This window comes from Brassica oleracea, chromosome C8 (assembly GCF_000695525.1).
Source record: "Brassica oleracea var. oleracea cultivar TO1000 chromosome C8, BOL, whole genome shotgun sequence".
In the NCBI taxonomy this organism is placed as follows: domain Eukaryota; kingdom Viridiplantae; phylum Streptophyta; class Magnoliopsida; order Brassicales; family Brassicaceae; genus Brassica; species Brassica oleracea.
In genome coordinates, this window is record NC_027755.1 from 29,112,783 (window position 1) to 29,125,222 (window position 12,440).

Here is a 12,440-nt window from a genome sequence, read left to right on the forward strand (position 1 = left end):
ATTCGAGATTTTGAAACCCCAAACACTAGTTCCTCAGAATTTCCTCGGAATATTCCGAGGAAATTCTGAGGAACTAGTGTTTGGGGTTTCAAAATCTCGAATGTTTTTTTATAAACGGATCGATCGATGTATTTATGTCCAAAAACGCATCGATCGATCACTAGTTCGTCGGAATTTCCTCGGAATATTCCGACGGATTGATGTTTCCTCGGAATTCCGTCGGTATATTCCGAGGAAATTCCGAATTTCCTCGGAAATTCCTCGGGAAATTCCGAGGATTTCATTTTCCGTCGGAATGTCCGTCAGAATACCGATGTTTTCTTGTAGTGCCAAGTAAATGTGCTTTCAAGTGTTTAATATTGGAAAATAATTTATAGATTGTATTTGAGTTTATAGGTTTCTGCCTAGGGTTTGGATTTACTAAGTAAAGGTTTGGGTATAGTAAACCATTTTATATACATTCTTTTGGGTTTATACTTCCTTGATTAGGGTTTAGCTTAATCTATTTATTTAGGTTTAGAGTTTAGGGTATATTTGGATTAGGGTTTAGTGACTAGAATTTAGGGTTTAGTATTTAGAAGGTGAGGGGGTATGGTTGGGATCAACATTAACTTCTTTCATGCAATCATAGACATTATATTTGAGTTTAGATTTAGTAACTAGTGAGTTTGTTTAAGGTTTAATATTTAAATGGGTAGTATGGTTTATGATTTTGTGATTAAGATTTAGGGTTTAGTATTTGAAAGGTGAGGGTTGAGTTTTGGGTTTAGTGATAAGAGTTTAAGGTTTAATATTTAAAGTTGAGTGTGAATCAGTCATTCTATACTATTTATAAGTTCTATACTATTTGAGACAATAGTTTTATACTATTTATTAAATATGTAATAATTTGCCATGTTATAGGTTCCTTGTTAGGGTTTAGATTATCTAATATTGAAAAATAGTTTATAGATTGTATTTGGGTTTATAGGTTCCTGGTTAGGGTTTATATTTACTAAGTAGAGGTTTGAGTATAGTAGTCAGTGATTTTATGTGGGTTTATTATGTATAGTTCTTACCGCATCTTGGGTGTTGTACTATGTCACTGAGATAAAATTGTACACTTGCAACATATGATTAAGATTATATTTGAGTTTAGATTTAGTAACTAGAGGGTTTGTCTAGGGTTTAATATTTAAGTGGGTGGGGTAGGATTTAATATGTATGTTCCATAATATGGCTGATAAATTTTAAATATATAGTAAAACAGTTATAAGTTATATTTGATTTATAATTTACTGATTATACAATATAAATTTACTAATTAGATGTAAAAAAACAGTGATGTCGATGATTTTAACACTGTCGTTGTCAATAATGTGCACTAAATTTTAGCCACATCTCATTTTGTTGACATCATATTTAAATATCTTATTCACCATATATTTTTTTGGCCACATCATCTCTAACAACACAAAGTCACTGGATGATTACACGAAGAAATCGTAGAACTAGATAATAAATGACATAAATGTTAATTATTACATTATGTCAAAATCAATTACATGCTCTTAATTTATTTTGCAATCTTAGACATCTAGCAAATTCTCTCTTCTTTTTAGTTGCAAATCTGTTTTTTTTTTCTCCATAGAAATATCAATTGAGTTACACTTGCTTCACATAAATTAGTGGAACAACCCGCCACAATAATGTGGGATAGAATAAATCCAAGCATATGAAAGTGGGCAAACCATTGAAAATAGGTTTTACTTTCTTGTTTATTTGTCAACTTCAAATAGGGTTTCTTTTTCTTTTACCAACAAATAAAAGTGTTAAACTTTTGTATCTTTTTTTTTTGTCAAAAGGGTTGCTGATAATGATTTTATATCGAATTTTTTTAATATTTTATGCTTTTATTCATCCAAAATCTTTACTTTTTATTTGCTTTTTCTTTTGGGTGTATGTATGGTGGAGTCAGTCTGGCTGTTAGCGTTGATGTCAAGCCAAACCGCAAAACCCATTTATCAAAAGAGAGATGGAGAGAGAGAGAGAGATGGTATGGGACAAATGGTAGTGGGGTTTACTCGTGTCGCTCTCTCATCCTTTCTATCTTTCACTCTTTTTCTTCTCTGGAAGATCCTATATTCGGTGTTCTACTTATTATAACTTGAAAGTGTACATAGTATCTTGCAAATATTTATGAGATTTTCGGGTTATTGATCTAACAAACAATGCTAGCTTTCTCATTATAGCACATGTCTTAACTTGTATCTAATTCCCATGTGTTGCTGGAAGGTATGCGCGTGAATATTGCTTAAGATGCTTAAGTTGAGATCTTCAAAAATGTGTGTTTCAGTTTTATTTCCTACAAGAATCTGATATATATATATATATATATATATTACGTACATCTTAATGTTTGAATGAAGATGTTAACTTATATAAAATCAATCATAACCAGTTGACCAATCTAATAAACTATGGTTGAGTACACCACTATATGAAAATTCAGTTGAAACTTTTGTTGCTTTGTGTTTGCATGTCAATCTCTGACCTCTTCATTAGTCACTTGCATCATTGAGGACCACACTTTACTTTCACTTGTGTCAGAAGTGAATGCAACACTTGTAGTTGTAACAGAGAATAGCAAATGAAAATTTAGAGTAGAAAGATAATACGAAATATCTTTAATGTATAATGTTTTCAAATTCAAGAAGTCTAAAAAGCGATAGATAGATAACACGGAATCAACCCAAAAACAAAACACATTCTCACGCACAGATTAAATTAGGTGCATGTTTCACGTGAAATGCCGAGCCTGGAATTGGGAAGGTCGATGAGGACACGGTGGTTCTGTTGCTGCATGCTAGCAATGACGTTAAGGACGGAGTTTACGTTGTTCGGAGCTGCGGCCATGGCGAGACAGCTTGTGCTACCGGAGGAGCTGTGGATGAGAAGATTGTCCGGAGGCAGAGTCACGTTCATTCCCGCGAACATAAACGTGACCGATGGGAACACGACGGAGCCGGAGTAACAAGTGTCGAAACCTCCGAGTGATGTTGCGTTGGCGTTCTTGACCCGTCGCCTGAACTCATTTCTCACGGCAACGTAAGCTGGTTCCACTAGCCTCGTGTAGACCGTCCCTGCATAGGTACATTGTAAGTGTTTTTGTTTAACAATATACTTTTTTATTGAATATCTAGAAGTTATGGATAGGGAACTATTTTAAATTAAATTTTGTTATAAAATAGACTTAATCCAACAGAAATTCACTAGTATAAAATTTCTCTAGAATCATCGAAAACCTGTGGCTATACAAAAATGTCTGTACCTATGGACAAAATTTCTATAGTGAATTCTTTGTATAACCACGTTTTGTGAAAAGAAATTTCTATAGCCACAATAATAGTGGCTGATCCAAGAACTTTTAGCCACTATATTTACAACTAGGTGAGATCATATTTTTGTTTAATATATAAAATTCACTTAGTGAAATTGAACCCTTTAGATTTTTTTTTTTTTTTTTTGAAACTGACCCCTTTAGATTTCTACTAGGTAATTCAAGAGTTCTAGTTACTAGGCATGTTTAACAGTATTTACGATTAGGTGAGATCATTTTTTGTTTAACATATACAATTTTACTTAATGAGAGTTAAACAAACCCATCACAAGGTGGAGTGGAAGGTACCAGCCTCCCGGCCCTAAGATTATATGATTTTGTTCTTTATTTCAGATCACAACAAATAAAATAATAAAGAGAGGATTGAGAAGTCAATACCGGAGTCAAAGATGGTGCCAGCTCCTGTGGCCGGGTTAAAGGCAAGTGCACTTGGAGGAATATCCACAATTTTATTACCAACACGAATCCCAACCATGTTAACATAGTAAAGCGATGATCTCCTTGGGTTCTTTAACAATGGAGTGGTCTTGATCCTAACTGGTTGAAACTTAGGGCCTAATCTTAACGTTCCGGAGAAACTGCTTGACTTACTATTAGGCAAGCAATACGAAAATGTAGACTTGTAAAGGTTTTGCGTCTGTGAGATTAAAGACAATGGACCACGACCTAAACCCATGAGTCCTTGCGCTGGCAACGATGTTCCGGTGGCTTTGTTGATGCACCCAAAAGTGTAGCCTGGGATGGCGTCATTGGCTAATGTTAGCGTATCTTGTGTCAGAGATGCTGTGATGGTTGATCCACCGTAAGTCATATTGAAGCCACATGATTTGCTCACCGTGCACGTTGGATTTGGAGCCTGCAAAAAGCAGTTTTATCAAATTAATATTTGTGTCAATATTCGTACTATCGTACTACTTTACAACGTATTTCGATAAAAAACATGTTATGAATGCATTGTTAAATGGGTTACGTTCTTTAATTTGTAAATGAACAGTCTTTTAGCAAACACTAACCAGCGTGACGACAAAAAATATATATCATACAGTAAAATGTGCCCTGCTAGTTGGTACAGTTTATAAAGTTAACGAATCTTAATACTGTATATACAATACCCGTGACTAGCTAGAACTGATTTTTGTTATAAGTGGTACATAGGGCCCGTGACTAGCTAGACTTCTTTACTTTTAAAATTCATTTCTTCAACGAAAGAGTCTCAAAGTTCGAATCTCGATGAGTGGGGGAAATGATTTAAAGTTACATGAATTTTCTCACAAACCTGAACAAGTTATTGTCAACAATAGTTCTGGTGATCCCAAAATAATAGCCTAGTAAGAATCGATTTACTCTTTTGGTTCGGTATCAATATTACGGTTTAAATATGGTTTGGTTTTGAATAATACAATCAGTAAATTAAGTTTACAAAAAAACAATTAGCATATAGTACAACGAAGTGCATTTTGTATATATACATATTTTGTAAGTTGCATTATATATGTATACTGCTGTAAATTGCATTTTGTATATATATATATATATATATATATATATATTTTTTTTTTTTTGACTAAAACATTTTGTATATTTACTTCTTTTTAACAAAACATTTTCTGTTTTCTATGATTTTTATTAGTTAATAATGATAAATTATAATTTTAAAATAATAATTGTATTTATTAATTTATATTAGTTTAACGACTAAAACATTTTGTATATTTACTTCTTTTTAACAAAACATTTTCTGTTTTCTATGATTTTTATTAGTTAATAATGATAAATTATAATTTTAAAATAATAATTGTATTTATTAATTTATATTAGTTTAACATTGTGAAAACAAATAATCATAGAAATGATACATTCATAACTAAAATATGATATAGATATTTTTATACCAAAAAAATATGATATAGTTTTAAAACAAATGGAGTTAAAGTTTGATTATTCATTTCGGTTTGTTCTGTTTCAGAGTATCGTTACCGTTCTGATTTGAAGAATTTACGTCCATCCGCAAAAGGCTATGCATCTAATCTATCCCAAGAGTATATAATACAATAACTCATTACCTGTTTACATTGGGAAGCTTCGCATTGAACAGTGCGAGAAGAGCTTGACTTTGAAGGGTCAAAGAGAACAGAGGAAGCACAACCAACGCAAGCAGAACAAGGAACCCAAGTAACGTCATTGCTAGTGTCAAGAGCCACGAGCATGGGCTGGGCCGGTGTCCCAATGTTAGCCCTCACGATGTAAGTCGGGCTCTGAACGATGGAACGTCCCGAGGCGATTGGGACCCAAGGTTTCTTACCAACGGCGAGGCTTGACAAGTACTGGAGACGAGCATTGTCTTTAGTAAGTGTGCTTTCCCATGAGACAGTGTTTGGTTGTTTGTATGGAGAGCAAGGACTGTCAATGTGGAACACTCTTAGATCTGAGGGGTGGCCTTGTGGGCTATTTCCATTGCAGTTTAGTGATTCAGAGTTCAAGATTAAGAGAGAGATGAATAAAAAGAGGAGTTGGATTCTCATTTTCTTAGATCTTATTTTGATCTTTGTGGGTTTTAGTGTTTGTGACTTGTGAGTGTTTATATAGTGAATGATGACTGAGTGTGTAGAAAGTAATAAGAATTAAAAAATGAAGAGTGGGTTTACTTGAGAGAACAGACTGTATCCCATCTCCTTTTTTCTTTCTGATTTTTCCAGGTCCTCTAAATATCTCATTACTAAGGAGTTGTAATTTGTAGTTTGCTTTGTGTATTATTCAATTGTTTTGTGCACTGATAGTTTAATATTAGTTAATTTTCTAAAATACCATAAATTAGTAGTGCATTGGAAAAGGCTTTAATAATAGTTTAATAACAGATTTATTTATATATTTTCTAAACCTATATAAAAATTGAATCAAACATGTTATTATTGTAACAATTTTAATGATGTATAACATGCTAGAAACCGATTTTAGTATTTTTTTTTGGAACACAACTTATTTTCGTTGAAACTTTAACTTTTTAGATACAATAACAAGAGACAATTACTCATCCTCCTGGATAATAAACATAAACTACAACAACAAAAAACTAATGAGATAATTTTTCAGAAAAAAAAAGATAACATCGAATTCGAGACGAACCTTGAATGCGTTGATAAAACTTCTGTAACCATGTTGGACAACTAAAATTTAGTCACATAACGTGACATTGAAGGCCAGCTCTCACATGCTAAAGCATCGAAGTATTCTTGATTGCATTTTTGACCCCGTAGAGACCGTAATATCCTGTGATAATCTCAAATCGATAAATATTTTTAAAATTTTTGCTTGGAAAAAAAAACGATAACAGACTAAAACATTACAGTATTACACAATAGAGATAACCATTTATCAGAACGTTTAAAAGCATCCAAAAGCTTAAAAGATTTGGTAAACGATGCTAGATTTTTGATAGTTATTCATATTTATTTGGTTAGAAACAATTCTAAGGAGTTATCCAAATTCATAGGAATGTGTGGAGCAGTCTTGCTTAAGAAGAGATCCGAGAAAATGAGTTTGATAGTGTATTCTTGAAGAAATGTCAAAGGGAATCAATCACGTGAGTAAGGGCTAGTGATGTATCGAAATAAATGCATTATGTTTTGTTGCTTAATATGGAATGTATCAAACTACGCAATACTCATTAGTTATCAGTTATCACCATGTGGTGGGTTACATCTCACACTGGCCTCTTTTCCACTCTATAGTGCTGTCAATCAATGATTCATTCTCGTTTCAAAATTAAGAAAAAAGTTTGCCGCCTACACTAACTATAGTGTAATATGGTCGAAAACATATCTTAAGTACGATAATATGTCAATAAATTTATAAATTTTATGTTAATCCATACCACATTTACAAATAAAAAACATTATGGTGAGAACTATATAATTAGGTTTAATTGATTTTTACAGTCTGTAATTTATAAACTCGAATTCAATTTAAATAAAAAACAATTGTCTTTACCAAAAAAATTGACGCCATTTCTAAGATTCTTCCAACAAAATTGATTTGGGGATTTCTAACACAGAAAAAGAGAAAAAGACCAAAGAGAGAGATATTACCAATCCAACCAACATCATTTCTTTTTCTTAGAGTTGATTTGTTATAAAAACAAAATAGATTTGGAGAAAAATCTAAAATTAAAGTGTTATTGGAGAAATTCGTGTGTGGATAGTGTGATTTTGGAGGATTCAGTTGCAGGAAGAGAGTTTATCATCAGGATACTGTCGAGATGTAAGAGTCATATCATATCACTCACTCAAGGTCATATGAAGAGATTGTACGTATGTATCTTCATCTTTGATTGTCTTCTACCTGCAGATATCGAGGAGTCTAGGAGATGAGGAACAGAAAACGCTTTATGCAAAGCTCGGAGACATTCTTCTGACACAAACTGCAGGGGAGGTTTTAAGAAGTGAATGTAAGTTCTTTCACCTCTGTTAAGTGTAGGTTTGTCACTCTGTTCTCAGTTCCTGTCCTAAGTTTCTGGTTAGATTAGACCATCTAAAACCTTAATTTATGTCTGATTAATATTATCTAAAACCTTAACTTCTCTAGTGCTAGTCAAGATTGAGAAGCTTCAATTCAGCCTCATGAAGATACAGAAAACAGACACAAAAGCAGGACTTTCCCTGCAAGTGCCATGTCTAGCAACTTGTGGGAGATTTTGTTCATCCAATGAATAACCAAATGACAAAAGAAAACTATGGCTGTTGATTAAAAAGAAAGAACAGTAGGCTGTTGATTAAAAAGAAAGAACAGGAGCCGATGACTAGAAATCTTTTTGGAAAATTTTAATACATAAGATATTGGTTGGGGCCTTTGTCTTCTTTTTAAAATGATCTCACTAGCCTCGCTATATTCGATCTATTCATTTAGGATGGGCCTAGAATTTTCTTGAATCGCTGACTTTCTGTTCTAGAATGTGAACAGAAACACTTTTTTTGCAAAGTCGTTGAATAGAAAAAGTCAACTATGAAGAATGTAAAGGTCAGGTAAACATCTCCATCGCACAGGAGACGACTTCTTCAGACTGTTCGGCCCTCTCTTATTATGAGTTGAGAAGGTAATATCAGTGGCCCGAGCACGTTCACACATTTACATTACGACTTTTCATACATCATTTCACTTTTCATACATCATTTCACTATATTTAGGCATAACACCATTACTTCTTCCACCATTCTCCAAACAAAAATCAAAATGTTGACTCACGCTATTTCTAAACCCATCCTTATAGTAACCATTCTATTAGTTATACAAACATTCTATACCACAACAAAGGCTCAAAACTGTGGTTGTTCGCCAGACCTGTGTTGTAGTCAGTTCGGTTTCTGCGGTAGCACTTCAGACTATTGTGGTGTAGGTTGTCAACAAGAGCCTTGTTTTGCCCCTCCTCCTGCAAACGGTGTCTCGGTTGATGAAATTGTCACACAAGAATTCTTCAATGGAATCATCGACCAAATTGAGTCTAGTTGCGCTAGTAATGGATTTTACAGCCGATGAGCTTTTCTTGAGGCCTTAGAGTCATATTCCCGTTTCGCTAGGATTGGTTCGGTCGATGATTCTAGGCGTGAGATCGCAGCCTTCTTTGCCCATGTCACGCATGAAACTGGACGTAAGTATACTTGATGGTTCATTTTATATACATTTTTGTTTTATGATACATGCATGCATGATTGAACAACTTTGATTGTTTGTTTCAGATTTTTGCTACATAGAAGAAATAAACGGACCCTCAAGGGATTATTGCGACGAGAACGCGACACAGTATCCATGCAATCCCAACAAAGGCTATTACGGCCGCGGACCGATCCAACTCTCTTGGAATTTCAACTACGGGCCAGCTGGAACCGCGATTGGTTTTGACGGTCTCAACGCACCAGAAACAGTAGCCACGGATCCAGTCATATCCTTCAAAACCGCCTTGTGGTACTGGACCAATAGAGTTCAGCCTGTTATCTCACTAGGCTTTGGTGCAACAATCCGAGCCATCAACGACGCTCTGGAGTGCGACGGAGCCAACTCAGCCACAGTTCAAGCTAGAGTTCGTTACTACACTGAATATTGTCGTCAGTTAGGTGTTGACCCCGGAAACAACCTCATTTGCTAACAAAAAAAAACATCTAGTAGTAATCCATATTATTTGTATACACATTACAGAAATAAAGACAATGCTCAAGAATGTAATGACCCATTTATGTTATACTCTTTTGCTTCATTTTAATTGATATTTTAAGGTTTAGTTTTGTTTCAGTTTAAATGATTTTTTAGATTTTTTTTTTTGCAATACTTTGATGTTATTTGGTGTTTTTGATCATTTATATTCTATTATCTAATTTTAATTGGTTATATAAAAAGAAACAAAATGAATTAAAAAATTAACAACTTCTTAGCATGTGTGCAAAAATCTTAAACACCAGCTAATTTAAATGGGAGTAGATTTTTGGTCCCTTAATTATATAAAATAACTTGGTTAATGTTTTAATGTAACGGCCTATGAACTTGTTACATCATTTATTAGAAAGACAGAGAAATGATTTGTTGTGATCAACACCATAGTAATGAAGAAAGCCTTTGAAGACATGACCACTTATGGTTACAGTCGCTTGATAACCGATCTCTGCTTGTTCGTTGTTGCTTACCGCTGTTACTCTCGTCCGTTTAAAAACCGCCGGAGCTTCGATTTTTCCCGGTAATCTTTCCTTGAAGCTTGTCTCTACAGTTTCCACACAAAATAAAATCCCAAATTCAGATTCAAAAAGGTTTTTTTTTTTCGATTTTCAATTTTTCATTACCTTGGCGAGAAGTGGTTGTCGGAACGATCAAGACACTTTTGGGTTTGTCGGAAGAATCGATTTTGAGCTTCTTGTTCCTGTCGGAAGACGAAGAAGAAGAGCGGCTCACGGAGCGACGATGAGAAGAAGGAACCCACGTGCTCTTCACGTGAGTGGCACAGTTGTATCCTCTGCTTTTGCAGCAAGTCCTACACCTTTCGAACAGACACTCTTTCTTTGCTCTGTTCCCACAATCTTTGCATACTTTCTCTTCAACATTACTGTTCCTCGACGACTTGTTGTTAACGTCCCCCCCCCCGTGAAGTTTACCAGTCACACTGTTTCCCTTAATCTTTTCAACAACAGTTTCCTTAACTTCCACATGGCAGCTCAAGTTATCTTCTTCATCTCCTCCAGCAGTGCTCACGATTGGGCATGAGAGATGATCCAAAGGGTTTGTTTCACATTGAAGCACACATCCATCAATCGTTAGCCTTCCACTCCTGTGAAGCAAGCAGCAGCCAAGCTCGGCTTTTACTGTTAGATTCGCTAGCTTGCAGGTTGATAGCAACTCCAGGGCACTGCAAGGGAAACCCAACAACAAAAAGCCGTATACCAAAGAACTTTCTTTGTGATAAATAAAGAAACAGTAGCTTGGGGACATAGAACGGGATGTCATAAATGCGTTAAGCAGCAACTTCTAGGACACTAAACCTCCAATGAAGCATTTAAAAGAAAAAAACTGCAGAGTGAAAGAGATGACTTAAAAGGGAATATGAGCTCCAAACCTGTCTGATCCTCTAGAACATACAAGGGTGGTTTCATCAGGAATCTCGCCACTACCAATCTGAACAAAGAAAATATGAGATGAAAACTGAAATACTATTTGATTCATTGAACACTGGTACTTATGCCTTAGCAGCACACAACCCATTCCTCAGCGAAGAAGGTTAAATACTATTTCAGCCTCAAGACATTGGGGCCTCCACTTTACCGCAACTAAGGAGGTCACTAATAAGGCAACCGCTGACATTCTAATGTACGTGCATCAATACAGTACTGATTAAATAAGTACCATCCATATTCTGTAACTCCATCTATTCATCCTAAATCATGCTATACTCTCAATTTCTTTCCGTTACAGCTAACCATCTTCCTATGTGTTGCCCAATATGAGAAAATTAGAACTACTATGTGGGAGAATCCATTAATCAATGGCTTGAAGACTCAAAAGAATCCCAAAATTTTCTCAGACTTTGAAGCCAGACTGAAAGTGAAGTAGTATTATTCTGTCTGCCAAAAAGACAAACTTCTAATTTAAACAAATTAATGCAAAATGAGAAATGAAAGATCATACAGAAGATATGGAAAATATAATTTTTTTTTTAATTTGGTTAGATTGATTCACTACCCTTCAATTATATGGGCATCTGGAAGCAGGTCATGTAGCAACCAGTAGGGTTATCTTCAGACTTCAGGAACATGATCAGGAGGAATGGAGGATCATTGGGGAAAAGGGTGCGCAATATTAGTGTAGATAGGCCGATCAAAGAAGCAATACAAAATTTGCTAGATACCAGAAGATTATAAGTGGAACCAACTCTCAGGTTACAGAACCATAACACACTACGCAGCCTCACTAAACTTCTATAACTAAAAAAGCTCCGTCGCCGGGACTCGAACCCGGGTCTCTCGGGTGAGAGCCGAGTATCCTAACCAGCTAGACTACGACGGATTTGTTGATGGTCATAAATGAAATAGAATTAGTTATTTAGTTATCATGAATTTAAAGGAAGTTATGGATTACGATTTTGAATAGAATTCGATCGGCCGAGAAAAAGATATAGTAGTTGTTTATTAATGTCAGTTTCATTCCCCATATTCAGTAATAAACTGAATTTAATAACTACATTAAAATCTGATTGCTGCAAGCTGAAGTAAAGTTTGCTAGTTTTGGCCTTGAGTGACTAGTGGTGATGTAAAATAAAGATTAAGATTTGTTATCTATCTCTCAAGTCTTTGGATATTGAAGAATCAATTATAAAAGTCTTTCCTTGATTTGCTTACACACACTTCTAGATTAGTTTAGTTATAGTCTCAACATCAACAAGACAACAACCTTATAGTTTGTAGGTTTGTACCCTATTTTGTTTTTATGTGTAATACTTCTATCCAGATTCAACATCGCATATACTGTAATAAACAATCACACATTTACGTAGATAAACAAAGTAGAAAACTATAGGTTTTAAAATTAATTA

The 12,440-nt window shown here is 34.7% G+C and overlaps 2 protein-coding genes, 1 non-coding gene and 1 pseudogene across 4 annotated transcripts in view; 1 reads left to right on the forward strand and 3 right to left on the reverse strand.

Annotated features, from left to right (window-relative positions):
* Window positions 1-2,643: 2,643 nt before the first annotated feature.
* LOC106312619 (protein ASPARTIC PROTEASE IN GUARD CELL 2-like) lies at window positions 2,644-6,031 on the reverse strand. The gene is made up of 3 exons (XM_013750205.1): window positions 5,443-6,031; window positions 3,758-4,235; window positions 2,644-3,122 (listed from the first exon to the last, which is right to left on the reverse strand). The coding sequence occupies exons 1-3, from the start codon at window positions 5,899-5,901 to the stop codon at window positions 2,767-2,769; spliced, it is 1,293 nt and encodes a 430-aa protein (XP_013605659.1). The 5' UTR covers window positions 5,902-6,031; the 3' UTR covers window positions 2,644-2,766.
* Window positions 6,032-7,394: 1,363 nt separating this feature from the next.
* Window positions 7,395-9,629, forward strand: LOC106310000 (annotated as a pseudogene).
* Window positions 9,630-9,867: 238 nt separating this feature from the next.
* LOC106311878 (protein SHI RELATED SEQUENCE 5-like) overlaps window positions 9,868-12,440 on the reverse strand; it is an 18,929-nt gene continuing 16,356 nt past the window's right edge. The window contains exons 2-4 of one of the 2 annotated variants that reach the window (XM_013749202.1): window positions 10,968-11,162; window positions 10,201-10,760; window positions 9,868-10,121 (exon numbers count right to left, since the gene is read on the reverse strand). In XM_013749202.1, coding sequence (XP_013604656.1) covers window positions 9,916-10,121; window positions 10,201-10,760; window positions 10,968-11,113 — 912 coding nt within the window. In that variant the 5' untranslated portion in view covers window positions 11,114-11,162 and the 3' untranslated portion in view covers window positions 9,868-9,915. The remainder of the gene's footprint in view (window positions 10,122-10,200; window positions 10,761-10,967; window positions 11,163-12,440) is intronic. The other variant, XM_013749201.1, reaches the window with a different exon arrangement.
* TRNAE-CUC lies at window positions 11,842-11,914 on the reverse strand. The gene has a single exon. It is a non-coding gene; the product is annotated as a tRNA-Glu (tRNA).

Bases quoted from the DNA above. Each gene is read 5' to 3' on its own strand.
- LOC106312619 (XM_013750205.1), bottom strand. From the start codon at position 5,901: ATGAGAATCCAACTCCTCTTTTTATTCATCTCTCTCTTAATCTTGAAC. The intron at 4,236-5,442 runs GTAATGAGTTAT...TGCTTTTTGCAG, and splicing joins AAGCTTCCCAATGTAAACAG to GCTCCAAATCCAACGTGCAC. The intron at 3,123-3,757 runs GTATTGACTTCT...GTACCTATGCAG, and splicing joins TGGCACCATCTTTGACTCCG to GGACGGTCTACACGAGGCTA.